The sequence below is a fragment of the Ornithorhynchus anatinus genome, chromosome 16 (assembly GCF_004115215.2).
Source record: "Ornithorhynchus anatinus isolate Pmale09 chromosome 16, mOrnAna1.pri.v4, whole genome shotgun sequence".
Classification (NCBI taxonomy): domain Eukaryota; kingdom Metazoa; phylum Chordata; class Mammalia; order Monotremata; family Ornithorhynchidae; genus Ornithorhynchus; species Ornithorhynchus anatinus.
This window is the reverse complement of record NC_041743.1, coordinates 39,082,498-39,108,462: the sequence shown is the minus strand read 5'-3', so window position 1 is coordinate 39,108,462 and position 25,965 is coordinate 39,082,498. Positions and strand designations below refer to the sequence as shown.

The 25,965-nt window shown below is 58.9% G+C and overlaps 2 protein-coding genes across 6 annotated transcripts in view; both read left to right on the top strand.

Moving 5' to 3' along the window:
* Nucleotides 1–14,795, top strand: part of THRAP3 (thyroid hormone receptor associated protein 3) — a 67,094-nt gene extending 52,299 nt beyond the window's left edge. For 4 of the 5 annotated variants that reach the window (XM_029080378.1, XM_029080375.2, XM_029080376.2 and 1 more), the window contains 9 exons: nt 512–1,417; nt 3,060–3,779; nt 5,264–5,436; nt 6,594–6,705; nt 7,626–7,710; nt 9,902–10,089; nt 11,451–11,646; nt 12,239–12,382; nt 13,036–14,795. In XM_029080378.1, the coding sequence (XP_028936211.1) occupies nt 512–1,417; nt 3,060–3,779; nt 5,264–5,436; nt 6,594–6,705; nt 7,626–7,710; nt 9,902–10,089; nt 11,451–11,646; nt 12,239–12,382; nt 13,036–13,257 (2,746 nt within the window). In that variant the 3' untranslated portion in view covers nt 13,258–14,795. The remainder of the gene's footprint in view (nt 1–511; nt 1,418–3,059; nt 3,780–5,263; nt 5,437–6,593; nt 6,706–7,625; nt 7,711–9,901; nt 10,090–11,450; nt 11,647–12,238; nt 12,383–13,035) is intronic. The other variant, XM_029080379.2, reaches the window with a different exon arrangement.
* A 4,475-nt stretch (nt 14,796–19,270) lies between these two features.
* Nucleotides 19,271–24,120, top strand: SH3D21 (SH3 domain containing 21). The gene is made up of 10 exons (XM_039914349.1): nt 19,271–19,355; nt 19,531–19,617; nt 20,243–20,285; nt 20,977–21,045; nt 21,337–21,448; nt 21,652–21,704; nt 22,142–22,269; nt 22,769–22,971; nt 23,295–23,358; nt 23,680–24,120. Exons 1-10 carry the CDS (start codon nt 19,281–19,283, stop codon nt 23,713–23,715), a joined length of 870 nt encoding a protein of 289 aa, XP_039770283.1. The 5' UTR covers nt 19,271–19,280; the 3' UTR covers nt 23,716–24,120.
* The last annotated feature ends 1,845 nt before the right edge of the window (nt 24,121–25,965 follow it).

Here is a 25,965-nt window from a genome sequence, read left to right as displayed (position 1 = left end):
GCCCACCCGTCCCCCTACACCGTGATAAATGGAAACCCTGCATTTAAACCCTGCTGGGCTTCCGGGTCCATTGGATCGGCCGGACGCACCCAGCCCCCAGGAAGTTTCAGCCCACTTGGGAGTGCTGTCAGCTAAATCCTACTGGATTTTTGGGGGTCCCTCCCGGTACCTCAACCCCACCATCAGGTTTAGTGGCAAGTTGATGGTGTGAGAGCTCCCTCTTATGGACTCACGGTACGCGGACACCTCAGCCGCTGGTTTGCCACACTGCCCGCTTCTCGGCCCCTTTTTCCGGCTAGCAGTCAACGTGTCCGAGCACTGAGGTGTTCGACTTTGGGTGTCCGCCGTGGTGGACGAGCAGAGATCTAAGGGGCATCACGTCATCCAAGCTGAGCATCGCCAGCGATGGCTTGGGGAACGTTTGGGGGGTGGGGGCGGTTTCTGTGACCCGAAAAGGAAGTGCTCGGATCTAAGGAGAACCATTTGTCGTCTCTCTTCTCGCCTGTCTCAGTTCTAGGTCCCGCTCCCGATCGTATTCCCCGGCTCATAACCGAGAAAGGAACCACCCGAGAGTGTATCAGAACCGGGACTTCCGAGGCCACAACCGAGGCTACAGGCGGCCCTATTACTTCCGCGGGCGCAACCGAGGCTTCTACCCGTGGGGCCAGTATAACCGCGGAGGCTATGGAAACTACCGTTCAAACTGGCAGAATTACCGCCAGGCGTACAGCCCCCGCCGAGGCCGTTCCCGCTCCCGCTCCCCCAAGAGGAGGTCTCCTTCGCCGAGGTCCCGGAGCCATTCCAGGAACTCCGATAAATCTTCCTCCGACAGGTCGAGGCGCTCTTCATCCTCCCGCTCTTCCTCTAACCACAGCCGGGTGGAGTCTTCCAAGCGCAGATCGGGGAAGGATAAAAAGTCCTCGTCCAAGGATGCCCGGTCCTCCCAGGCGACCGGGGACAACCAGGGCGACGACACCAAGGAGCAGTCGTTCTCGGGGGCGGCCGCCCAAGACGCCAAGCCATCCGAGGGCTCGAAGCCGTGGCCCGAGGCCACCGCCTACGGGGCCGGCTCGGGCTCGAGGGCCTCGGCCTCGGCGGAGCTGAGCCCCCGGGAGCGCAGCCCCGCCCTCAAAAGCCCCCTCCAGTCGGTGGTGGTGAGGCGGCGCTCTCCCCGGCCCGGCCCCGGGCAGAAGCCGAGCCCGCCCCTCTCCGGCACCTCCCAGCTGGGCTCGGCCCTGCAGAGCGGCCCTGGGTTCCAGGCCGGGTCACACCAGGGCCCGTTCGACCACGGCGCCGGGGGCCTGAGTCCGACCAGGAAGAGCCCCGTGTGCAAGAGCCCCCCGGCCCTCAGCTCCGTGTACGGCTCGTCCCAGAAAGAGGAGGGGGCCGCCCCAGGCGGAGCGGCATATTCCAAAAGGTAAGTCCTACCTCTTCCTCTGTCCGGTTGGGCTCGGGTCCGGGCCAGTGCCGGTGTGGCTGGGCTCTTGGGTTGTAACTTGAGCTGGTTGCGGGTGTGGAGTCGCTAGGTTCCAAACCGGAGGAAGCCGTTCTCTTGTTCGCTCAGGTTGTGTTGTTAGATGCTGCCACTGAGGTAGTCCCAGTTTTCCAGGATCCCCTTTTCCCTTCCTTCCCCGACAATAGCCCCCACCCCCACCTTGACAACTTTTTAGCTTAACTGCAGATTTCCTGCCTTCCTGAATTTTTATTGCAGCATAAAGTTAGACTCCTGTGACCCGACGCTTCCCCACTTAAAATTTGTCTTGAAATCGGCAAGTGTCTTAACGTTGTGTGGGTCAGCCTTCGAAAAAAGCCCAGTCTTTTGCCAAAGTTAAATGGCCTTTGGAGCTGTTAAGAATTGTCCTGCTAAGACCCAGCATCTGCTAGGACCGCCCTTCAAACAGCCCGCTGTGGCGAAGAGCCACGAGCTCACGACTCTGATTCGGGCGGCCCAGCCAGGCCGGGACACGCAGGCGGAGACTTTGCCCACCGACACCTTGGGTTTAAAACCGCAAGGTTCTTTGTCCCAGTAGAAGCCAGTACCACTCTGACAGGTCCGTCGGAGGGCGTTGGACCGTCTACACAGCGGGACGTAGTGAGTGGACCCAGGGTCTGTGGAGATGTGCGTCGGAAAGATGAGCCGGCCAGAAGACGCAGTGGTTCCGCAGCGGCTTGTGCCTGAAGGTTTAGTTTTTTATCCCGCGCTCCTCTGCAGGGGCTGCTTCCCTTCGCGTGGCTGTCTCCTGGGTCCTTAGCCACCCCAGGGAATCAGTCGTATTTTTGAATGCTTACTGTGTGCCGAGCACTGTACTGAGCGCTCGGGAGCGTACACTGTCGCTGGGTCTATTCGCCACCCTTTGCAGCTGTATTTTGGAAGCCACGCAACAGAGACCCTCCAGGCGTAGGTGTGTGTATATTATCCGCACGTGTGTGCACACTGTCCCGCACACTGTCCCTCACCCTGCTTCAGGATGACCCTTCTCGTTTGAAGAAGTGAGTAGCTCTTCTCTTCAGCATACATTTTCCCTGGTTAATGTGGCTTGTTTTGTTTTTGTTTTTCCATTTGTATTCACAGTAAATGAAATGTTTAGGTCTTCTAGGCCACTTGGATCAAAAATTTGAAGTCACTTTTGAGACTTTTATTTCCAGTGTGTGTTGTGTAAAAAGCAAAACAGTGCAAATATGAGCATTTCTGGTGCATTAACTCTTGAGGAAAGCAGGTTTGTATTGTGAGTGACTGAACTGGACAGGTTGGTTGGGTAAGAACTTTCTCGCTCAGACAAAAGTCTTCAGGTGAGTCGGGCCTTTTTGCTTCCAAACCATGACCTTCGCTGGGTTTCCTGCCGGTTGCGGCCTCCGAGACAGGGTGTCCCGGAAGTCGCCCAGGTACCTGATCTAGCCCGGAAACACGTAGAAAGTAACCGAATGGAAACTCAGCGCTCCAGTGGAGTCTTCCTTCTGTAAACTGGGAATCACCAAGGCCCGATGGTTGGGCTTTGCCTTAAGTTTCTCACAGACCCGCGCGTGACGCTCAGGGCGCCCTTGTGTGTCTTTGGCCACAGGTATTTGGACGAGCAGAAGGCAGAGAATGGCAAAGACAAGGAACAGAAACTAACCGGTGTAGATAAAGAAAAAATGAAAGAGAAAGGGAGCTTCTCGGAGTTGGGTTTAGGCGACGCCAAGATGAAATCTGAGCCATTTGCTCCCAAGCCTGATGCGGAGAAGCCTTTCCGGAGCAGCCAGTCGCCCAAGAGGTATAAGCTCCGAGATGACTTTGAGAAGAAGCTGGCCGAGTTCCACAAGGAGGAGATGGACGAGCAGGACAAGAAAGACAAGGCCAAGGGCCGGAAGGAGTCCGAGTTCGACGACGAGCCCAAATTCATGTCGAAGGTCCTGGCCGGCTCCAGCAAGAACCAGGAGGAGGATAGGCCCGGGAAGTGGGAAGGCCTAGTCTATCTGCCAGGTGGCAAGGAAAAGCCGAGGAAAACGGAGGAGCCAGAGGAGGACTCCTACGCGGAGCGGGCCAAAAAGGAGGAGCGGAGCACGGGCAAGAGAGCCGAAGGCGGGCACCGGGGCTTTGTGCCCGAGAAGAACTTCCGGGTGACCGCCTACAAGGCGGTTCAGGAGAAGGGCTCGTCCCCTCCCCCGAGGAAGGCCTCCGACAGCAGAGAGAAGCCGGGGGCCCGAGGGGACAGTCTGCCTCTGGGCAAGTCCTCCTTCTCCATCACCCGGGAGGCCCAGGTCAACGTCCGCATGGACTCGTTCGACGAGGACCTGGCACGGTAAGGCCCGCCTCGTCCCTCGTCCCCCTTCTCTCCGTCCCCGCTCTCTTGTCCCCAGAACGTCCCTTCGGTCGGCCCGGACACCCCACCACCCACGGCTGGCCTGGACGAGGATCGGGCCATAGGTGCGTCCTTCGGTTTCGGTGAGGACGAGAACCAATCCAGTGGGCTCTGTCGGAGAGCTTACTTGGTGCAGAGCACTGGACTCGGAGCCCGGGAGAGTGCGGTGGAGCCTGGAGACACGCTCTTGCCCTCGAGGGACTTGCGGTTTGGGGGGGACTCTTCCGCTTCCTCTGCTTCAGAGGTTACCGTCCTCTCTTGGGGGTCCCCAGCCTCCCCCGAGGCGGTTTGAAGCCGCTGCCGGTTTCTCCACCGGGCTGAACCGGGGCCTTCAGCAGAGGCGCTAGGGGGAGCTGTCAGAAGCAAATAGGCCAGGAGGAGGAGGAGGAGGAGACAAGATGGCTGCTAGGAAAATGTGAGCGGGACCACGGGAAGGGCAGCAGTCCGCTTCCTCCTTGACTGCTTCCTCCTCCCTGCAAGCGGCCTCTCCTCGTTGCCGGGGCCCCTCCTCGTTGCCGGGGCCCCCAGGGACCCTTTCCCGCCCGGCCCAAGAGCTCAAGGTTTACGTGGTAATGTGCCCATCCAGCCGCCTCAGGCCTGACGACCCCTCCCACCCCCACCCCGACACACACACACATTCTGGCGTGGTTGGGAATCTCCTGGGGAGGCCGGGGAAGACATGCTTGTTGATGCTTGCTGAGTTAAATGACTCTGCCCGAGCAGCTTCAACCTGGAACCCCCACCCCAAGATGAGGGAAGCCACCTCTAAGCCTAGGAGGTGGAGAGCAGTGGCAGCAAGCCACCGGTGGCTTTCTGGGCCGCCCCAGAACCGGACCGTCCCGGTCACCTAGGTGTCGGCTTCTAAATCTTTGTCAGCGGTGGTATTTTGTTGAGGGCCTTCTGTCAGCAGAGCACCGTATCGAGCACTTGGGAGACTACATCAGAAGCAAAAATCCCATCCCTGCCCTCTAGGGATTTATCAATTGATTGCCCACCTGTCCCTCCCACCCTCTTCACCACCCCTCACAACCTTAATCGTGCCCTTTGGAGATGGAGAGAGACCCAGACCAGAGCAGCTCTTTGTGGCTCCGTGGCCGAACACCCCAGCCAGGTTGGTGTGGAAAGAAATCAGTAGGAAAGAAAAGAGGCTTTTTATAAGGAGGAGATGTGATAATCCCCGCTCCCTGAGCACAGTGCATCATGGGCCTGGCCCCTCTTTCACGTTTCATTTGATTGCTGCCCGAGGACCTCGGTCTGCCCGCTGTCTACCAACTCTGTTGTACTCTCCTAAGCACTTAGTACAGTGCTCTGCACTCAATGATTATTATTGTTGACGACGATGATTATAGGGAGCTCTTGGGCTTTTCCACTCTGTTGAAACCTTCCCCATCCATCCCTGTCTCCCCCACGTCTTTCTCTTGCAGCCCGAGTGGCTTGTTGGCTCAGGAACGCAAGCTCTGTCGCGATCTGGTCCACAGCAACAAAAAAGAGCAGGAGTTCCGCTCCATATTCCAGCACATACAGTCCGCTCAGTCCCAGCGCAGCCCCTCGGAGCTGTTCGCCCAGCATATCGTGACCATAGTCCACCACGTGAAAGGTGAGAGTCCGGACCCCTGGCCTAGCTTCCCTGTTCCACCCCCCGTGAAAAATCCCTGCCAGGCTGAGGGGGCGGGAGAGCAGCTTTTCCCACGAGCCGCCGGACTGGCTCCGGAGGGGAGTGGCTCCCGGCCCCGGGCTAGTCGGTGGTGGGGTGGGGGTTCAGTGATCCCATCGCAGGCCCTTTGAAGCTTGTGGTGAGAGGGAATTGCCCTGTTGCAGGGGGCCGTTTTCACAGATAGCAAATTATAATGTTGCAGCGGCCCCGCCTCTCGCAGGCTAACCAGCAGGGGTTCATGTGAACGGTTAAACGAAGCGTGAGGGCGTAAGAGGGCTTTTCCAGAGGACTCCACGGCCGCTTCGGTCTCGAGTGGTTATAATAGTAATGATGATGGTGTTTGTTAAGCACTTACTATGTGTCAAGTGCTGGGGAAGATACAAACTAATCAGGTTGGATGCAGTCCCTGTCTCAAATGGGGCTCCCAGTCTTAATCCCCATGTTACAGGTGAGGTAACCGAGGCAGAGAGCAGTTAAGTGACTTCCCCAAGGTCATAGAGCGGAGCTGGGATTAGAACCCGGGTCCTTCTGACTCCTAGACCTGTGCTCTCTCCGCTAGGCCATGCTGCTTCCCTAGGTCTGAGGGGAGAATGATGACCCAAAGGCCCATATGCTGGAGTGAACCTCCCAGCGTCCTAAAACGAGCCCCCTCCGCACATCCCGTGATGCAGAGCCTCTGTGTCCCAGAGGTGGATTCATGTGGGTGGTTGGTGTTCCCCAGGGAAAGGTCACACTGGTGGTAGGTTGGCTGGTGAGGCCGGAGTCAGACTGTGACCGAATCCTGATTCATTTTGGACTCTGACCGGTGAGGGATTTCACATCTGACTCCCGAGGCTGGGGAGACAGAGCAGAGCAGCACATCTTTTGAGGCCGGGGCAGGGATACGGCCATCTGTTCCCGTGGACTCGGATCCCGGAAGAGGCTGGAGTCTCTGTGGCCACAGGAATCCCCGGACTTGCTTTCTTCCACCAGATTGTTGTCTGGGTTTAGGGTTTCTGGCCGCCCTTGGCTTCCGATCAGTCAGCTCGGCCTGCCTCTCTGAGGAATATACGGTATAGTACTCATACGGTCTGTTGTCTGAACCCTCCCTCCCCCTGCAGAGCATCACTTTGGGTCCTCGGGAATGACTTTGAATGAACGCTTTACAAAATACCTAAAGAGAGGAACTGAGCAAGATGCGGCCAAAAACAAGAAAAGCCCAGAGATTCACAGGTAAGGTTCCTGGCCAGCCTGACAGCGAGCTGCAGCCGGGGGGGAATTAGGGGTGACTGTAAGTCGGCTCGTTGCTCTGACCCAGCAGCAGAAATGAGGCAGTGCTCCCTTGAGCCTTGGAGCCCAGGACAAGAGCAAACGCCTCTGTATCAGAGGCTGGAAATCAGGACAAGGAAGTGTCGGTGGGATTTTCCTCTGGGGCTCTCGCTATGCTCTCTGCCTTGCCTCTAAATACACCGGTTTACAGCCTAGACCCGTATCCCTTCCTTGGGAGGAAGTTGATAGGGGTTTCAAGTCGGGCTGTGGGGGGAGAGGGGCCTGGCCTTGCGTAATGGCTTAAAAGGCCGCCGCTCCCCACTTGTCAGGCTGCCAGGTATCGTGGTCTACCGTGGGAGTCTGCAGAGCGAGAATGTGCTGCCTTTCTGGTCTGGAAACCAAGCCGGGCCGATCTCGGGCAAGATAGCCATCGGCCCCCGACAGCTGCCTCGGGCCATAGGACCCAGCAGCACAGCCTGTCGCGTTTGTTGTGGTCGGGGTGTGGAGGCCGGTTCCCCTCCACGCGGGTCGGCACCTCGCCTGAGAACTATGACTGCTGATGGCGCATCCTCCCCACCTCCCCACTTTTCAAGATGAAAAGTGCACCTTGAAATGGGCAGGGCCCAGGGGCTCTTGTGGGAGGGCAGTGTGTCCGTTATATTGTACTCTCCCCAGCGCTTAGTACGGTGCTCTGCACAGAATTAGCGCTCCGTAAATACGCCTGACCGACCGACTCTCGCCTCTTCCCGAGAGCACATGGTAGCCAGACTCCAAGGGTCTTGCCCCGGCATGTTCCGGCCCACGTTCGGGACGGGGAGGGGGCCCGCCGGGTTGCATCGGACCGGCCTAGGGTGACGGGTTTCGGTGTCTTCCTCTCTCCGCAGGAGGATAGATATTTCTCCCAGTACATTCAGAAAGCATGGTTTGGCTCACGAAGAGATGAAAAGCCCCCGAGAACCCGGCTATAAGGTGAACTGTTTCTTTGGTCGCCTAAATTTGACAAAATGAGTGCGTTGGGCATGAACTTAACAGAAATGTTTTTTGTTTAAATTACTCTCTACTTAAGTTTGTGTTTTTCTTTCAAGGATGGGCATAATTCTAAAAATGAACTACAAAGGGTTAATTTTTATTAAATGTATCAACAACCTTTGTGAAGTGGTTAGAATATGGTAAATGACCCCAAAGTCTATTGAGGTGAGCTTGAGAGAAAAAAAAGAGAGGAGTTTTGGAACAAGTGCCCATGATGAGAGAAGAAACTTTTTGTGATTTTTTTTCTGCTTGTAAGTATTCTCAAATCAATTGTATACATGCGCTATTTCCAACCATGATTTCCAAAAGACATGCATGTCAGAAAGAGAGGAGAGTCAGACTCTGTCCATATCTGAGTACCTGGGTAAACTATCACTAAAGCACTTAGATCAGTCTGTTCTAACATCGTACCATGCCATCTGTCGGTTGCTGTTCTGTTAACACTGGGCACCTGTTTGAGTAAGCCTGCGACCTTTGCAGGGAAGAGAACAGTGTCATCGGGCAAGAAAATGAGGCTGAACGGAACTGTCTGACCCCAAACTGAGATTGGATTTGCGTGCGTGAATGTGTGGGTGGTTTTGTTTCGTTTCGAAGTCTGGATGCCTGTTGACCTCCATTCAGAAATCTCACCCATCCTGCCAGAACCTCGTCTCATATAATTGTGCTCAGTTCCAAACTAACCGGTGACATGTCGTCGTAGACGGTCAGATGAATTTGATGAGCTCGCCCATGCGCCCCCTCCCTCTCCTCCTCCTCCCTCTCTGTCTCTCTGTTCTCTCGCACTCTCTGCCCCGGAGCACCAGCAAGTGCATTGGATCTGACACCCGAGGTTTTGAAACGGCGCAGGCGTCCTCGTCGGCCCTCTGTGAGCCAGACGGGCCCTCGGCAAACAGGGCAAACGGCCAGGTGGTTGTAGGTGCCCCACCCGAGGGGGCGGCCGACGTCGGAGCCGGTGACCTCATACCGGCCTCTCGGGGTAGAAACTAAAGCTCTTCGAAGAATGTGGGGGATCCCACACGATCCCCACAACCCCCCTGCAAAAAAACACCACAGAACGAAAAATCCACCAGCTCCCACTCCTGCTGGTAAAATAAATTAACCTTTACTTACACCAGAAAGCAATTTATAGATTCTTGTCGGTCAGGCTTTCCTAGGAAGAGAACTACCAATCCCTCTTTGGTTACTTCTCGAGGGAGGAGTCTAATGTATGTGATATCTAAGGCTCCCTCTTCCCACTGTTCACAGGAGGGGAATCCGAGCTCCGTCTCTGGGGCTGACTCACTGAGCGGCCCCCTTCCCCCGGAACCCATCAGCTGCATCGCTGCCTCGGTGGCTGGCTGCTGAAATGTTGCCGTCGGCAGGCAGGATCAGCACGGCTTCAGTGCGGGATGCCCTGCTGGGGAAACCCCAGGGAAGCGGTTTTTTGACTTCTTTTTTCAGTTGCCAGTTTTTCTTATTCGCTCCGTCTGGTGGTTGGCACCCGATGGGTTTTTTTTTTCTTTGGCACTGCTACCTGTATTGTGTGATTGGCTCTTGAGGAAGTGTCCATTTTTGGGTCACCCGGGTTCTGAGAGGCACTTGTGGAGGGAGGTTTTGAGGTCTGCTCCGAACCCAGTGGTGGAGCCAAGGAAAGGAGGAGAGGAGAAGGGAAGAGGGGATAATGGTGAGCTAGCTAGAATGGAGGGAGGCTGAATATTCGTCAAAGAAGCGGTACTATCCTCCGAATCAGCCCTTCGCCCATATCCTGCAACCTCCAGATAAGCCGTCGCCCCCCCGGTCCGCCTACCAGCGGGGCCCTCCAGGCGCTCAGCCAGGGGCCTCCTCTTTGGCCAGGAACCAGTCAAGTCCCCTAGTCGGTGAGCTCGCAGTAGGGATCCAGGCAGCGAGCTGGGGGTCAGTAAGTCCCGGAAAGATGGGCCTTACCCCGGCGTCTGGGTTAGTGTCGGCCTGAGGACCACCCGTGTGCTTCGCACCTTCCGGATGGGTCTGCCGGCAGCCTCACTGCCTCCACCCCCTGGCGCTGCCAAAGTGCCGGCCTCGGCGTGGAAACCACAGTTTATGGGTGTGGCGGACGCGCTGAGAGCCTCCCCTTCCCAGGGAGATGACCTCTCTCCCCTTTCTGTCTCTGCAGGCCGAAGGGAAATTCAAAGACGACCCTGTTGATCTCCGTCTTGATATTGAGCGTCGTAAAAAACATAAGGAGAGAGATCTTAAACGGGACAAATCGAGAGAATCCGTGGACTCCCGGGACTCGAGCCCCTCGAGAGAGCGGTCAGCCGAGAAAACGGAGAAAACCCACAAGGGGTCCAAGAAGCAGAAGTACGTAACCTTCCCAGAGCAGGGCCGCCGGCCGCCGCTGGGCCCGGGCTTGGCTCCCTCTGGTTCCATTGGCTTTCGTGCCCTTCCCACGGGGCCACAGTACGCATAGTTACGCGATCTGTAAGAGAATTTCCCAGGCCTTAAATGAAGCCCTCTCAGCCTCCTAAAGAGAAAACTCCCTTGCCACTCCTGAGAAGCTTCTGTGTCCGTCGGCCGGTCGGTTCCTCTCTTCCCCGGACCCTGGGTGCTAGCTGGAGCGTCTCTCACAAAGTGGGTGCCAGGTGGGGACTGAAGAGCAGAGGATCTGGCTTCGTATCTTCTCCCCATCACACTCCTCTGCCCCATCTGTTGAGAACCAAGAGACCCACCCAATCGGATGGTCTCCGGCCCTCCTGGCTGACTTCCCGAGTGGCTCCCTTCTTGTTTCTCAAGTGTCGGAGAGAAGGAGCGCTTTTTCTGCCCGCCATATGGTCAGCCAGAGAGATGTGGACTAACCACGGGGGACTGCCAGGTCACCCAGTGTTTCTAGTTTAGGAACTGGAGTGGAGCCATCGGGCTGACGGGAAGGAAGGAAGGTTGGTTGAAACCGAATGTGTGACCGGGGCTGTTCTTGAACCAAACGTTCTTCCTCTCCAGGGATCCTGATTTGGTAGCGGAGTGGGGTGGAGATGAAAGCAGTCTAGAGCAGCATTGCCGACCGGCGGGATCGATTAATCAATAAATGGTATTTAAGTGCTTCCTAGGTGCAGAGCACTGTAGTAAGCGCTTGGGGGAGAGTACACTATGACAGAGCTGGGAGACACGTTCGAGCTTACAGTCTAGAGGTTATTCTGAGTTGAAGCAGCAGTCTAGAAAACCCTGGTTAGTGGCCAAAGCAACTTGTGTACTCCAGCGGGTGATGGGAGCCCAGGACCTAAAGCACCAGGGAAGAGCCTCCTGAGTTGAACATGCTGGATTTCCCAGCCGGCGATCTCAGGTCGAGGAAACCGAGCCCTGTTGTAGCCAGTGTTGACCCTGGAGACCAGGCTCAGCCCGGGAAAGAAAGGGTGGGTAGTCAGCTCCCTACGTGGTTTGGTGCCTCCTTCAGTGGTAGATGAAGATTTGCTTTTCTGCTCCCCCAGGCTGCGAATCCTCAGTGTGTGTCCATCCCCCTCTCCTAGCCTGCTGTCCTATCCGTAGGAGGTGGACAGGCCGATCCTCAGACCCTGAATGGGCTGATCCATCCGCTTAAGGCCCTGCCCCTTCTCCCCATCCACCTCCTGTTCAGAGGCCACCATGCCCGGGGTAGGTGGAGGGAATGGAGGGGGGACCGATCCCCCAGGGCTGACGCTCAGTGGCGGGGGCGCTTCTCTCCCGGACAGGAAACACAGACGAACCCGAGATCGGTCCCGCTCATCTTCCTCGACCTCCCAGTCGTCCCACTCGTACAAGGCGGAGGAGTACACCGAGGAGCCGGAGGAGCGGGAGGAGAGCACCACGGGCTTCGACAAATCGCGCCTGGGGACCAAGGACTTTGTGGGCCCGAGTGAGAGAGGAGGAAGAGCCCGAGGGGCCTTTGTAAGTCACCTGCGGCCCCACCCTGGTCCGGCCTGCTGGCTTCTGCCCTCTCTGCTGTCTAGCCGGACAGGTCAAACCACATGTAGCCTATCCCCTTTTCCTCCCCTCTCTGTCCTCCCTCCCCAGTTCAGGTGAGCCAGGCCTGTGAAAATCCCCCCTTTGCTGCTTCTGCCCACGGGTGTTTGGTCTCGGGTTGTGAGCGACACCCCAGCCTTGTCGCTTCTCAGATGGACTGGAATCCAGCTCGAGTCCAGGATGTCTTGCGTGCTGTGGGCTCCTGAAGCCCAGCCGGGGTTTGCGGTGGAGCGTTTCTAGCCGCCTGCCGGCCGGCCACACTCCCTCCCAACCTCGGCCGCTTGCCGCCGGGCCGCACGGGCTCTGGGGTCTCCAGAGCTGTTGCCGTCGCCTTCACTGTGCCCCTGAGGGGCAGGTCAGACGGACCAGCCGGTGGCCAGAGAGCCAAGGTCTGGCCCGCCTACCCCAGCTGGTGACTCCGGCCAAACCCAGGAAGTCTTAGGGATGTCTCAGAGAAGAGGCACGTGTCCAAGCCCTCACGCTCCTCTTGTCTCCGCTTTCCCGTTTATCCTCATAGCAGTTCCGAGCACGCGGAAGAGGCTGGGGCCGAGGCAACTACTCTGGAAACAACAACAACAGTAGCAACAACGACTTCCAGAAGCGGAACCGGGAGGAGGAGTGGGACCCGGAGTACACGCCCAAAAGCAAAAAGTATTACCTGGTAGGTGTCGGGAGGAGCCAGGAGGCGGCCACATTAGATGACCTCCCCAGCCATCTCCTGGGACGTGGCCCGGGACAGACAATCGGACCCCGCTTCCTCCCCCCCCCCCCCACCCGCCGGGTAACTGGGCGCAGCTAGAACCCTCCCCAGGGAGGCACAGCCCTCGATCGAACCTCTCCGCCCTCGGAGAGGTTCTCTGCTGGGTCGGGGGAAGAAGGGGCCGGGGCAGGCACCCCGTAACAAACAGGCACACCATAACAAACGTTAAATCCGAGTTAGAAGCACGTGCACCTCAAACTCAAAAAAGGAGCCGGTGCCTGCCTTTCAGAGCAGAAAGCCAGGGCTCCAGGGTCACTGGGGTGGTTGGAGTGACCAGAGCTGAGTTGGTTTCATTTGGAAGCCAAAGGGGGTCCCTGCAGCTGGCATCAGGCTGGTTAGGCTAGGTAGGTGGTCCGAGTTGGGGCAGAGAGAGAGTGTGTGTGTCACGGGGACAGAGGGTGTCCACTGCAAGCTGCCTGAGAACTTCTTTATCCCCCTATTCTCTTTCTCTTCCCCCGCCCCAGGGGGTGGTCTGGAGGCGGGTGGGGGCCGCAGAGGCCCGGGCGGTCTCTCCCACACCCGGGACTAAGGGGAAGGGGTCTGTCTCCCGGCAGCACGACGACCGAGAGGGTGAAGGCGGCGAGAAGTGGGTGAACCGAGGTCGGGGCCGGGGGGCCTTCCCTCGGGGGAGGGGCCGGTTCATGTTCCGGAAGTCCAGCACGAGCCCCAAGTGGGCGCACGACAAGTTCAGCGGAGAAGAGGGCGAGATCGAAGATGACGAGAGCGGGACCGAGAACCGGGAGGAGAAGGACAACTTGCAGGCCCCCGCCGAGTAGAGCGCCGAGTCTCCCTTTGGAGAGAGCCTGAGGCCCCGGAGGAGAGGCACCCGGGGAACACCAAATTGCCGAACAGAGGATCCCGCAAAATAAAACGAAAATCCCACCAAACTCACGGCAGCATTTCCACACCGAGCCCCCGGACCGGACCGCTACCCCACACCGGAGCCGATCAGATTGACTGGTTGCATTTTGGTCTGTCCACTTGTGGGTTCTCTCTGGCTAGGAAGAGGTCAGGCACCTGGGGGTGGCGGGGGGTGGCCTCTGGCTCTCTGACCTCAGCCTAGGTGGGGGTTTTGTTGTGTGCGGTCTCTTGCTTTTATTTTGTTTTTAGTAACAGGCGCAGAACGCAATTATCTGAATTTCATTTGCCCCATTCCGAACCGACCACGTCAATTCATTTTCACTTTGAGCTGCGAGAAGTGGGCACTTAATCTGGCCATTTTCAGTTTTCTTCCCTCTTTCTACCCCCCCCCCCCCCCCAAATCCTCCCTTCTCCCTCTCTCCCCACCACCATCTCCTGTTTTTCTCAAGAAGTCCTGCTACCCCTCTTTTAGGCTGAGGTGTACAGAGTAAAACCAATCGGAGGTTTATAATTTGGGGAAAAGTGTTTTTGATTCTTTGGAAAAACAGCACTGCGAGTGAATGAACATCGAAATGTCAAAATGAAGCTGGGACCAAACAGCAATGACAATTTTTTTTTTTTAAACCACTGGTTTTTGTACGGAGTGGGTGAGTAAGGGCCTTCTCTTTTTCTTTTTCTTTTTCTTTTTTTTTTTAAACCACCTTGTGTTTTCCTTTGATGCTGGAAGTTAACCAAGTTTTGTATCGCAAAGTCTTGGCCCCTCCCTCCCCTGCTATCCGGATTCCAGTTCAGGCAGCCCCTGGCTGTCTGCGCTCCAATCCCAAAGCGATTTCAGAACCGTGTGTATCCTCTTGGGCCCCGGGACATGAACTCGAGGGCAGTTTCCGGTGTGTTTTCTAAGAAACTTCGGAATTCTACTAGCGTAATCAAATATAAAAGGAGATAACATAATTTTTTCAATATTTTTATTAATCTTTTTATAAAACAAAAAGAAACTCCTATGATTGGTTATCGGAAGGTGGTTGAGGCTTGGGTTTTTGTTTCTCTTCCTTTTTTTTTACCTTGAGCTTTAAATTGAAATTTTCTTGAAGATGTTGGGGGGGGGGTAAAACAAAATAGTTCTCTCTTGTGACTAGTCCTTGGGCTCACCTGCCCTGTAGTCTGATTCCCACGCAGGTGAATCACATGGAGTTATGCATATGTTGTAAAAAGACACTCTCCCCCTACCACTCCTTCCCCAGGCTCCTCAGTTCTTCTCCCCTTCCCTGCCCTCTCCCCTCCCAACTTCTCTCCCTCCCCTTCCAGATTTGTTGTGCTCCTTTTTTTTTTTTTTCCAATTTGCTAAATTTCTATAGTTCAGTTCGTTTTACTTGGACAATTCATGTTTAGGGGGGAAAATCCCTGAAGATTGTTTCACTCCTGCAAATAAAAAAATAAATGAGCTGTAGATGTACCTACGGTCTGGTTTCCGTCTCTATCAGGCCGGGGGCCCCGCCGGCCCCACTGATTTTTCTCTCCGGGCGGGTAGAGGGAAGAGCCGCAGCCCCACCCCACAAATATTCCAGCAGAACTTGGCCACTCTGCAGGTCGTGGGGCGGGACCGGGCCCCGGACTGTCGGTTGGTTGGTTTGGTTGGTCGGTTGGTTGGCTGCTTTAGAGATGAAAGGAAATGGAAGTCAAGAGGCCAGGATGGCTATCTGAGCTGGAAGGAAGCCAGTGTCTGGCCTCTGGGCCGACCCACCCGTGCGGGAGGCTGGGAGACAAAGCCGTGGGGCCGGTTGGACTCTCGCGTTTGTTTTCTAAACAGTCCCCGGGACCTACGAAGCACCGGCTCTTCCCCGAGAGGACCCGGACGTTCGGTCCGGAGGCCCGCGGGTCTAAGTTTGGGAGGCCTGCCGTGAACTCTGCCCCTCCTTGCCAAGTGAGTTCCGGCGATTAAAAGTGCCGGCCCTCCTTAGGGGACGACACACCTTGGGCCGTTAATGGAGGTGGACCGTCGGTCCGTCGCGGCCGGCCCCGCGTCAGAGGATGGGGCCGTTTCGGCCGTCGAGACGGACCGGCCGTCCCCGGCGTCCTCCGGCCGCGGACGAGGCCGGTGGTCTGTGGGGGCCCGAGCTCGGCCTCGCCACCGCGTGGGGCTCCGATGCCCGGGTGGCCCGGGGCCTTCCCCTGCCCCGTGTGGCGGTGGGCACACCCAGGTACCTTCAAGGGCACGGGTTCACACACACCTGTGGGCGGGGGGCAGGGGCAGAGAGGGAGTGGGCTGGGGAGGCGGAGGGGCCACCTGCCCCCTGCCCTCCTGCGTCCCCCCGACTCTTACCCTCACCCCGGGGGGAAAGAGGGGGCGAACCTGCCCGGCGAGCCCGCCCCCCGGCCTGGTCCTAGCGCCCCACCCACCCGTCCACGCCCCTCGCGGCTTCACCTGCCGCCCCGCCCCGCCCACCGCCCCCTCACGCCCCCTCGCCGCTTCACCTGCCGCCCCGCCCCGGCCGGGCTTCGCTCCCCCGTTGGGCGCCGGTCACCGCTCAGCCCGGCCCAGCCCCCCCGGACACCATGGGTAGGTGCTGGAGCGGGACGGACCCAGAACCAGCGGGGGGAAAAGGGCCAACCCCCTGTCCCGCGGGTCTGTCCTCAGTGTGTGTGTGTGTGTGTGTACCTGTGCGCGGGAGGGTGCCTGGGGGGTGTGTGTGTGTGAAGCTGTGCGCTTGAGGGTACCTGGGTGTATACAACTGTGCGAGTGAGGGTACCTGGGGGTGTGTGTACCTGTGTGGGTGAGGGTACCTGGTGTGTGGGGGTGGGGGTGTATACCTGTGAACGTGAGGGTACCTGGGGAGGGGGGTGTACCTGTGCGCGTGAGGTTACCTGGGTGTGTGTGTGTACCCCTATGCGCGTGAGGGTACGTGTGTGTGTACCCCTATTCGTGTGCGGGTATCTGGGGGGTGTATACCTGTGCGCGTGAGGGTACCCGGGGGAGTGTGGGTTGTGCGTCTCCGAGAGCCGCGGGTATGTGTGAGCGGGGCGGTCCCCGCCCCGTCCTCACCGTCCCGTCCCGTCCCGTCCCGTCCCGTCCCGTCCCGTCCCCCCCGCCACCCCCGGCGGGCCCAGAGGTGCTGGTCCTGGCCGATTACCGGGCGCGGCGCCGGACCGAGCTGAGCCTGGCGGCCGGAGACGTGGTGCGGAGCGTGCGGCGGGGCTCGGAGCCAGGCTGGCTCTGCGGGGACCTGGCCGGCCGCTCCGGACTCTTCCCGGAACCCTGCGTGCAGGTAGGTGAGGACCCCCGGGCCCCCTCCACCCAGAGCCTCTCCTCCCGAACACACCCAAGCCACCCCCTCCGGGGCCCTCGGGCAGCCGCTGGAAGGAGGGGGTCGACCCCCCGACACCTGGGAAGAGCCGGGCTGCGGCCCCCACCCCCTCAGCTCCCCTCCCGATCCGTCTCTCCCCCTCTGCTTCTCCCCTTTCCCTCCTTCGAAGCCCAGCGTGGCTCAGTGGGTAGAGCGCGGGGCTGGGAGTCACCCCCACCCCCCTCAGCTCCCCTCCCGATCCGTCTCTCCCCCCTCGTTCTCCCCTTTCCCTCCTCCTTCGAAGTACAGAATGGCTTAGCGGCTAGAGCAAGGGCCCGGGAGTCAGAAGGTCTTGGGTTCTAAACCCGACTCCGCCGCAGATCTGCTGTGTGACCTTGGACGAGTCACGTCACTTCTCTGGGCCTCAGGGACTTCATCTGGACGATGGGGATCAAGAACCCCTATGTGGGACAGGGCCTGTGTCCAACCTGAACACCTTGGATCTATCCCAGTGCTCAGAACAGTGCTCGGCACATAGTAAGCACTTAACAAGTACCATGATTATTAGTATTATTATTCCCTTTATTTCTTCTTCCCCCTCCGGTCCTCCACCGGCTTCAGGAGATCCCAGCGAGCCTCCTCGGCAGCGGGGAGGGAAGGCGACCCCGCTCCGTGCGCCAAGGTGAGGGGTCTGGGGTCCTGGGGCGAAGGCTGGGAGTGGTTAGGGTCCACTCGCCCCGATGGGCCCATAACCCTGCTCCGGCCCCCGTGCCCTGGCCCTCCACTGGGAGCCCGGATTCCTGGGTCCCTGCTACTTTTCTCCCTCCACCTCGATCCCACTTCGGTGTGGCTCAGTAGAAAGAGCCCGGGCCTGGGAGCCAGAGGTCGTGGGTTCTAATTCCAGCTCCTCCGTTTGTCGGCTGTGTGACTTTGGGCAAGTCACTTCGCTTCTCTGGGCCTCAGGTCCCTCATCTGGAAAATGGGGATGAAGACTGTGAGCCCCTCGAGGGACAACCTGAATAGCTTGTATCTACCCCAGCGCTTAGGGCAGTGCGTGGCACATAGTAAGCGCTTAACAAATACCATTGTCGTTATTATTAGCCTTGGCCCAACGGGGGGCTGATTTTTTAGGGGAGGGGACGACTCGGGGGGGTTGGCATTGGGGTTAGCCCTTGGGGGGGCGGGGAGGGCAGATCCCCCCCCCCCCATCGTCCTCCCCGGGGTCCCTCGCTTCCAGGCCGGCCGCCCCCCGAGCGATGGTGTAAAGTGAGCTTCGACTACAGGCCTGAGCGGCAGGACGAGTTAGCGCTGCAGGCGGGAGAGCTGGTGCGGGTGCTGCAGGAGGTGAGGGGTGGGGGGGACGGGACAGGATTTGGGGGGCGGGGGGCGCAGGTGCGAGTTTCCTGGAGGAGGGACTCGGGCAGGGTGGTCCCAGGCCTCTCAGGGTCCTCTAACGCCCACCCTGCCGTCCCCTCCAGATCGAAGACGGCTGGTGGCTGGGGAAGAAAAACGGACAGCTCGGCGCCTTCCCCTCCAATTTCGTGCAGGAGGTGACCCTGGGACCAACGGGTCAGGTTTAATAATAATAACGATGCCACTTGTAAAGCGTTTTCTATGTGTCAAGCACTGTTCTAAGCGCTGGATTACCCTCCCCTTTTCAGCTCTTTTGCCCCTCCACAACTCCCCTGGGAGCCTCCCCCCGCATCATAATAATCACACTTGTGGAATGGGTTAAGCGCTCACTCGGTGTCAAGCACTATACTAAGCGCCGGGGTAGATACAGGATAATTAGTTAGGACCCAATCCCTGTCCCACACGGACCTCACGGTCTAAGCGGAGGGGAGAACAGGTGTTGACTCTCCATTTTACAGATGAAGAAACTGAAGTATTCAAACCTCTCTTGCCCCTCTGTGCCCCCTCCCCCAGAAGCCCCTCCAAACTGACCAATATTTATTCCCCCAGAAGCCCCCATCCCCGATGTGGTTCCCAAGGCCAAGGGGGGATCCCGGTCGCACCCCAAGATCACGGAGGAGACATTTGCGAAGAAGGTGGGCTGGTGCGGGGAGAGGAAGAGCTGGTGGGTGTGGGGATGGGGAGAGGACCCCGGGTCAGGCGGACAGCAGGTGGGGAAGGGGCGGGCATTCCTATGCACGAGTGACCCCCGCCCGCCTCGGATCCCTCCCCCAAGTCCTCCTTCTGTGTACCAGATCCCAGAGGGAACAGAGAAACCCTCTCCCATCACCCAATCAGGTGAGTGAATCCCCTCTTCCCTCCGAGACCCCGACACTCCCTCAAAAACACTCCTTCCCAACTTCACGGCTCCCACCCCGATAATCTCCCTGGCCCTATCACCTCCCCTTCCCATGCTGGTCCAATCAGTCAATTAATCGATGGTATTTACTGAGCACTTACTGTGCACTTACTGAGCGCTGGGGAGAGAACAATATAACAGAGTTGGTAGACACATTCCCGGCTCACAGTGAGCTTGTGGTCTAGAGGGAGGGAGGCCCTGCCCCCACTTGCCCACCCCCCCTGGGAGGGGGCAACCCGGCGTGGGAGGGGCCGGGGACAATTCCCGAACTGTACGGGCTCCTCCGGGGGTGACTGACCCGGGGTCTCCCCTCACCACAGAGTGGACCCCGGAGACCTGCCGGGTGATGTTTGACTACGAACCCGAGGCCCCCGATGAACTTGCCCTACACCGGGGGGACCTGATCCGGGTGCTGAGGAAGGTGGGCAGGGTCCCTGGGTAGGGGACATCTGAAGGTTGTGGGGGCAAGAGGATCAGGAACGGGACAGGCCGGGGGGCACAGAAAGGGGCAGAGGAGGCTGAAGACTGAGGCGGGGGCGGCCCTGGGCAGTGGGATCCCCCCTTTTGTCCCCTTTCTCACGTCTGGCTTTTCCCAGGACACCGAGGACGAGGGCTGGTGGGAGGGAGAGCACGAGGGTCGCCGCGGCGTCTTCCCCGACAACTTCGTGCTGCTGCTGTTGCCCGTGAGTGCTTCCGCCCCTCCCACCCCCGTCTGCCAAGGCCATCCCTCGGGAGTCCCGGGGACAGCTGCCCCATCCCCCTCTGCGTCCACCTCCGTCTCCCCGTGTCTCCTGGGGTGCTGAAACCAGTTGAGGTCACTGGCGTCGGCAGTACCAAAGTCAGTTGGCTCTGGAAACTCAAATCCTCCTGCAGGGTGAGCCTTCAAGCATCACCATCATTGTCTTCGACCTCGTTCATCTGTTTCCAACGTTGATCATCCCCATCTGACCCCTCTCTCTCTGAAACCGCTATCCCGCCTCCTCTCCTGGAATCCCCAGCTCCCGGAGCCTGGCCGCCCAAACCCTAACCACCCCAATCCTTCACTTATACACCTCCTGCCCAACTCCTTCCCAGTCCTAGTTAGCCCTCTCCTTCCTCCATCGTCCAGCCTCCTCAATCACCAACCCCTTGTCTCCAACACCCTCCATTCCCCAACTCCCTCCGTCCAAAACCCCTCCTTCCTCCATCTCCTTCCATCTCCCTCCGTCACCAATTCCCTTCATCCCCAACCCCATCTCCAACCTCCTTCACCCCCAAACCCCACCCTCCCCAAATCCTTCTGTCCCCTAACCCCCACTTCTTTTGCAGGTCAAGCCACTCCGGCCCACACGGCCGTCTCCCAGGGAATCACGTGAGTCCTGGAGGAAAAGGGAAGGGGATGATGATGATGATGATGGTATTGGTTAAGCGCTTACTGGGTGCCAGACACTGCACTGAGCGCTGAGGAGGCGAGCTGGGGAGGAGAGGCTGATGAAGAGAAAGGGAGTGGGTGGAGGGTGCTGAAGAGCTATAAAGGGGCTGGAGTTTGAGGAAGGTCGGGGGGTTCCCAAAGAGTCCTAACTTCCCGGGTAGCGGTTGTCCCCTTAGGGGCTGAGATTGGGGCGGTCGTGCTGGGCCCCTTGGTGGGCCTCACCCCCTCATTTCCTCTCCCTGGGCTGGCTTCCTGTGTGCAGCAGGGAGCGGAGGGGTGGGGGGGGGCGGGGGGAAGTGTGGGGGAGGGGAGGCCCGAGCAGGCAGGAGCTCAGAGCAGTCGGTGGGTGTCGGGAACAGCAGCCGGGCACAGCCCGTCCCAACCCAAAAGCATCCCTGCCTCCGTGCCGCTTCAGACTGACCTTTAACCCCTCCTGACCGGGTTGCAGGTACTGAGGGCTCGGGAGGGGTGGAGGGCAGAGGTAGGAGGCTCCAGGCCCCGGGGGCCATCCTGCCCACCCCTCCTGGGCACGGCCGGGAGGGGAGCGGGGAAGGGCAGGAGAGCAGTGTGGAATCCAAGGCCTTGGACTTGCTCCGGTCCCCTGTGACCCCTTCCCCTCCCACCCCACCAGTGCAGAAGCCAGAGAAGCGAGTCCCCCACCCAAGCAAAGGGGAGAGCAGATTGGGACGCAGGCCGAAAGGTGAGTCGGGGGACGCCGGGAGGCTGCCTGGGGAGGGAGCTGGGGGCCTCGAGAGAGGCGGTGCTCCCCTCCACTCACCCTCACCTGTGTTCTTTGCTTCCTGACCCAGTAAAATGGCGCGCCCCATGTGCTACCCATTACCCACCCACGGAGGTGCCAGGGATACAGGGTTCCCTCCGCCGAGCCCCATCTCCCTTCTCTCCTCTCCCCGGGGTCGGGGAGCTCTTTCCATCTTCTACGTCCTTGCTGTTCTTCCCTTACACCCTTCATATGTCCCTACGACCGGAGAAGCTAAAGAGCCCAACAAGATGGAACCCAAGCCTCCCCCGCCTCCAGTCAAGAAGCCAGCCCCCGGCCCTCCTGTACCAGCCAAGACCAGACCCGGTCACCCCGTGGCCAGCAAGTATGAGGGAGTGTGGGACAAGAGAAGAGGAGATGGGGAACGGGGGCTGAGACCCCGGAGCCCGGTGTGGGGAAGGGGTGACGGGAGCTGGCTGGAGGGTTCAGGCTTCCGAACCTCTAGATTCTGGGGGGATGGAGGGCTGGGGTGAGGAGAGGGAGAGGTTTTTGAGGAACTAAGTATAGGTGGTCGGATTTGTCTTCTAGGCCTTCTGGGGCCAGGCCAGCGACCGGAGAAAGGCAGAGAGCTCGGGACTCAGGTAAGTGTCCCCTCCCCAAACAGCCATCCTGAGCGGGAGGCAGGCCGGGGGCTGTGGACTGCATTCTTGGCTTTGTGTTTCACTCTGGTTTCTCTCTGTGTACTCAGAGTGAGCGTGTGAGATGTGAGAGTGTGAGTTTTGTGACTGGCGGATGTGCAAGGATGGAGGCGGTCTGTGGGGGGAGGGGTGTGGACACTGTGACTCCCCTGCCCCAGAACTTCAGGTAACGGGGCTTGAGAGGTGAGGACAGGGTGGTGCCCAGAGCCAGTCAATCAATCGATAGTATTTATTGAGCGTTTACTTAGCCTTGGGAGAGTACAGTACGACAGAGGCGATAGACACGTTTGCCGCCTCGACAAGGGTGTAAACATCCTGAGGGTCACCGCGGCGGGGCTCCCGGCTCCCACCTGCCCTCTCCCCGCACTCTGACTTCACAGATGGCAACGCTGGCAGCTTCGATGCCATCCCGGTGACTGACACGAAACTCAGCCACCCCACCAGCAAACGGCCTAAGCTCCAGGGTCGCCGTCCACCCTCCCACCCTGCAGTGCACGCTCCGGCCCCTGTGAGTGTTGGCCGTCCCCCAGCCGGGGTCAGGGCTGGCCGTCCCGCGGCTTGGGTGGGCGAGGGGAGACAGAACACCCCGACTTGGGAGAACTGAGCTGGGCATCCCTGGAGGTCGGGGCCCAGCGGCGTCCGGCAGTGCCGTGACCATCCAGGGTGGAGCAGAGCATCCACTAGGCCTCAGAGCTCCCATCACCTGGACATCTGTTTGGGGGTGATCGGTGCCCTCTTCTTAATAATGACCATAATAATAATAATTATGGTATTTAAGTGCTTACTGTGTGCCAGGCACTGTTCTAGCACTGGGGTCGATACAAGCAAATCGGGTTGGACACAGTCCCTGCCCCACATGGGGCTCCCAGTCTCAATCACCATTTTACAGATGAGGTATCTGAGGCACAGAGAAATGGACTCATCCAAGGTCACACAGCAGACACCCAAGGACTCGGGGCCGACCCTCCCCGCCCAAAATCTGACTTCCCTTCCCCTTCTTGCCCCAGGAGCCAGGGGCCGGGCAGCCCAGCCCGCCCAAGCCCCCATCCCAGCCCAACCGCACCCCCCGTTCCAGCCCCCAAAGCGAGACCCCGCAGGCCTGTGCCCCGAGCCCAGGCTCGGAGCTGGAGGAGCCCGGACTGCTTGGAGAGCTGAGGGCAGAGTTGGCCTCTCTGCGGAACCTGCTCGACTTGTTGCAGACGAGGCATGAGTGAGTGCGGGATGGTGCGGGGCCTGGGGTGGGGGCTGCCTTGGGGTGTGCTGCCGTGTGGGGGCTGAGTGGTTGAGGCCCAAAGAGGAAGATGGGGCCGTAGGGAGGGGGGAGCTCTCTAGGTCTTGTCCTTTTGAGCGGTCTGGGGACATCCTTCCCCCCACCTCTAAGGCCAGTTGTTGAGCAGGACAGTGGAGTGGGGGTCAGGGAGAGACCCAAGGGGCTGATGGGTATGGTCCAGACCCCCCATCCCAGCTGCTGGGAGCCAGAGGTGGGGCTAGGCTTGCCCCCCACTCCCGGATGTGACACGGCCTACCCTTCAGGAGAGACATGGAGGAGGTCCGATCAGAGATGATCAGCGAGCGGGAGAAGAGACTGGCGCTGGAGGTGATGGGGAGGGGCTGAGCTGAGGGGTTTGGTGAGGGGTAGGCCCTTACAGGGAGGGGGAGGAGGAGGGGGAGAGCCACTCTTGTGCTCCGGTAACCTAGAGATAACCCCCCCCCTCAAGTGTCACCCTACCTCACTGCCCCCTGGCACTGGGACTCCCCCCCCCCCCCCCCGCTCTTAGCCTCAGTTCTTGGGTTTCCGGGTCCTGGGGTCGCTCTTTCATCGTTCCTCTCCCTGGCCCAGGGTTTGGGAACGGAAGCCCCCAGGCTCTTCCCCCGACCCTCTCCCTGACCTTCCTTCCACACCCGCCCCTGCTCTCAGGCCCAGGTCCAGAGGGTGAAGGAGGCCATGCTGTGACCACGACCCTGGAGTCAGACCCTGGCTGGGAGAGGAGCAGCAATCCCCTTCTCTCCTCTGCGCCCCCCCCCTTTCATGCCCCCCCATCACCCCCTGTCTGGGGGCTCTGTCTCCTGGGACTACTTGGGGAGCAGAAGTGTGGTCTTCCGGAGGGAAAAACAGTGTCCCTGGGGAAGGGAGAGTTCCTGAGGTCATAGGGCATGGACCAGGAGCCTGGGGCTTCAGCCCAGAAGCCCCCCCCCATCCCCCACCCCCCAGAGCTGGCTACACCCTTAGCCTGCGGTTCAGGGGTCAACAAGTCCTGAAGGGTGGGAGATTGCAGCTGAGGCACCACCCTCACCCCCAGTTCTCTCTTCCTCTTCTTCTCCTCCTCCTCCACCTCCCGTCTCTTCCTCCTCCTTTTTTCTTTCTCTTTCTTCTCTTCCTCATCCTTTCTTTCTCCTCCTCTTCCTCATCCTTTTTTCTTTCTCTTTCTTCTCCTCATCCTTCTTCTTTTCGTTCTCTTTCTCCTCCTCTTCCTCCTTCACCCCTCCTCCCCCCACCTTCCCGAGCTTCTGGCTCTGGTTTGGGAGAGAAATAAATTCCGTTTGTACCAGGTGTTTGGCTGGCCTGGTTGGATGGAGAGGAGGAGAGAAGAGAATGAGGGAAGGGGAAATAGAGGGGGGCAGGGAGGGTTGGGAGGAAGAATATAGAGCTATGTATCATGGGGGGATGGGAAGGAAATGAGGGAAGTGGGGAGGCGGTTCAGCTGGGCCTTGCTCCAGACCCCTCTCCCAGCCTGCCCATGCCTCTCCTTGGCTATTCCCCTTCCCCTCTCCCACCCCAAGCCTAGGGCCTGGGGCCTCTGGAGGCTGCTGCGGTGGGATAGAGTCACCTCCCCTTCTCCCTCTCTTCTTTGCCCCTCCAGGCTCCTCTCTCCCCTCCCCCACCCCGACCCGTCTCCATCGCGCCCCTACAAGCCCCGTCTGCATTCCTGACAGGGGTGGCCTGGGGCCCGCGGGAGGGCGGGCGGGCTGGCGGTGCACATCTGGCAAACATCTGGCTCCTATTAGCGCCGGAGGCCACAGCGGTTCCCTGGGAACGGGGCTATTTTTATCAGCCTGGAATGGGGGGGGGGATGGAAAGGATGGGGGGACGGCTCTAAGGCCGGAGCAGGGGGAGGGAGGCAGAGACGTGGATCCTTTGGCCTTTCTGAGACCCAAGTGAGGAATTTGAAACGGAAAAACACGCCAGAGCTTGAGGGATGCATTGATGGGTTTACTGCAGCTGTGACTCGGGCCCAGGAGAAACAGGCTCAGCCCAACCTCGTCCTCACCTCCCCCGGCCAGGTCCGGCCCAGCACGTCCCAGTCTGTCCCAGAGCATAAGAGCGGCCCGAGACCAAAGAGGGGAGGCTGGGAGATGCAGAGACACAGGCAAGCACTCACGCACACACCTTCAATAATTGCTTATCCAGTTATTCAGAGCCATACAGAAGAACGGTCCTGATTGATTAAGCCCCCAAATTCCTGGAGTCTAAATTTTCCCTCTGGGTTTTCTCCGTGAAGTAAATATGACATTAACTTTCCGTTTCCCTCTGCGCAGCCCAGATTCAGTGAGTTACGGTGTTTTCGCCAAGACGCCACTTCCAGGCCCACACCATGCTGCACACAGACTTAGTACACACTCTCTCAAACAAACCTCACAGAGTCTCTCCCTCACAAATACAGTTACACAAACACAGGGGCCCCCAGCGGTCGGTGACCGGCTGGAGCCTGGGAAATGGGGCCGGAAATGGTGGAGGGGAAGGGAGGCTGGGGAGAAGGAGGGAGGAGGAGGAGGAGGAGGAGGAGCTCAGGATGGAAACTTTCTGTGTGTAGTTGGGGTGGATGGGAAAGTTGCTGCTAAGGAGTTGGGACTTAAGAAAGTGGCTCCACCATTTCTCCAGTTTCAATTACTGAGGATGGGGTGCCAAATTACTGAGGATGGGGTGCCAAATGAATTGGGCGTGGGGGAGAGGAGTGCGTGTGTGTGTGGGGGGGGGAGGGTGTTGGGAGAGGTCGGGGTTGGGGGGGGCAGCTCTCTCCAACCAGCCCAGCAGCTCTTACTCTCAGCAGCTCCTATTCATTCTTTCAGTCGTATTTATTGAACACTTACTGTGTGCAGAGCACTGTACTAAGCATTTGGGAGAGTAAAATATAACGAATATACACATTCCCGGCCGACAACAAGCGTACAGTCTAAGCAGCCTGTTCTTTTGGCAGCCCTTTGT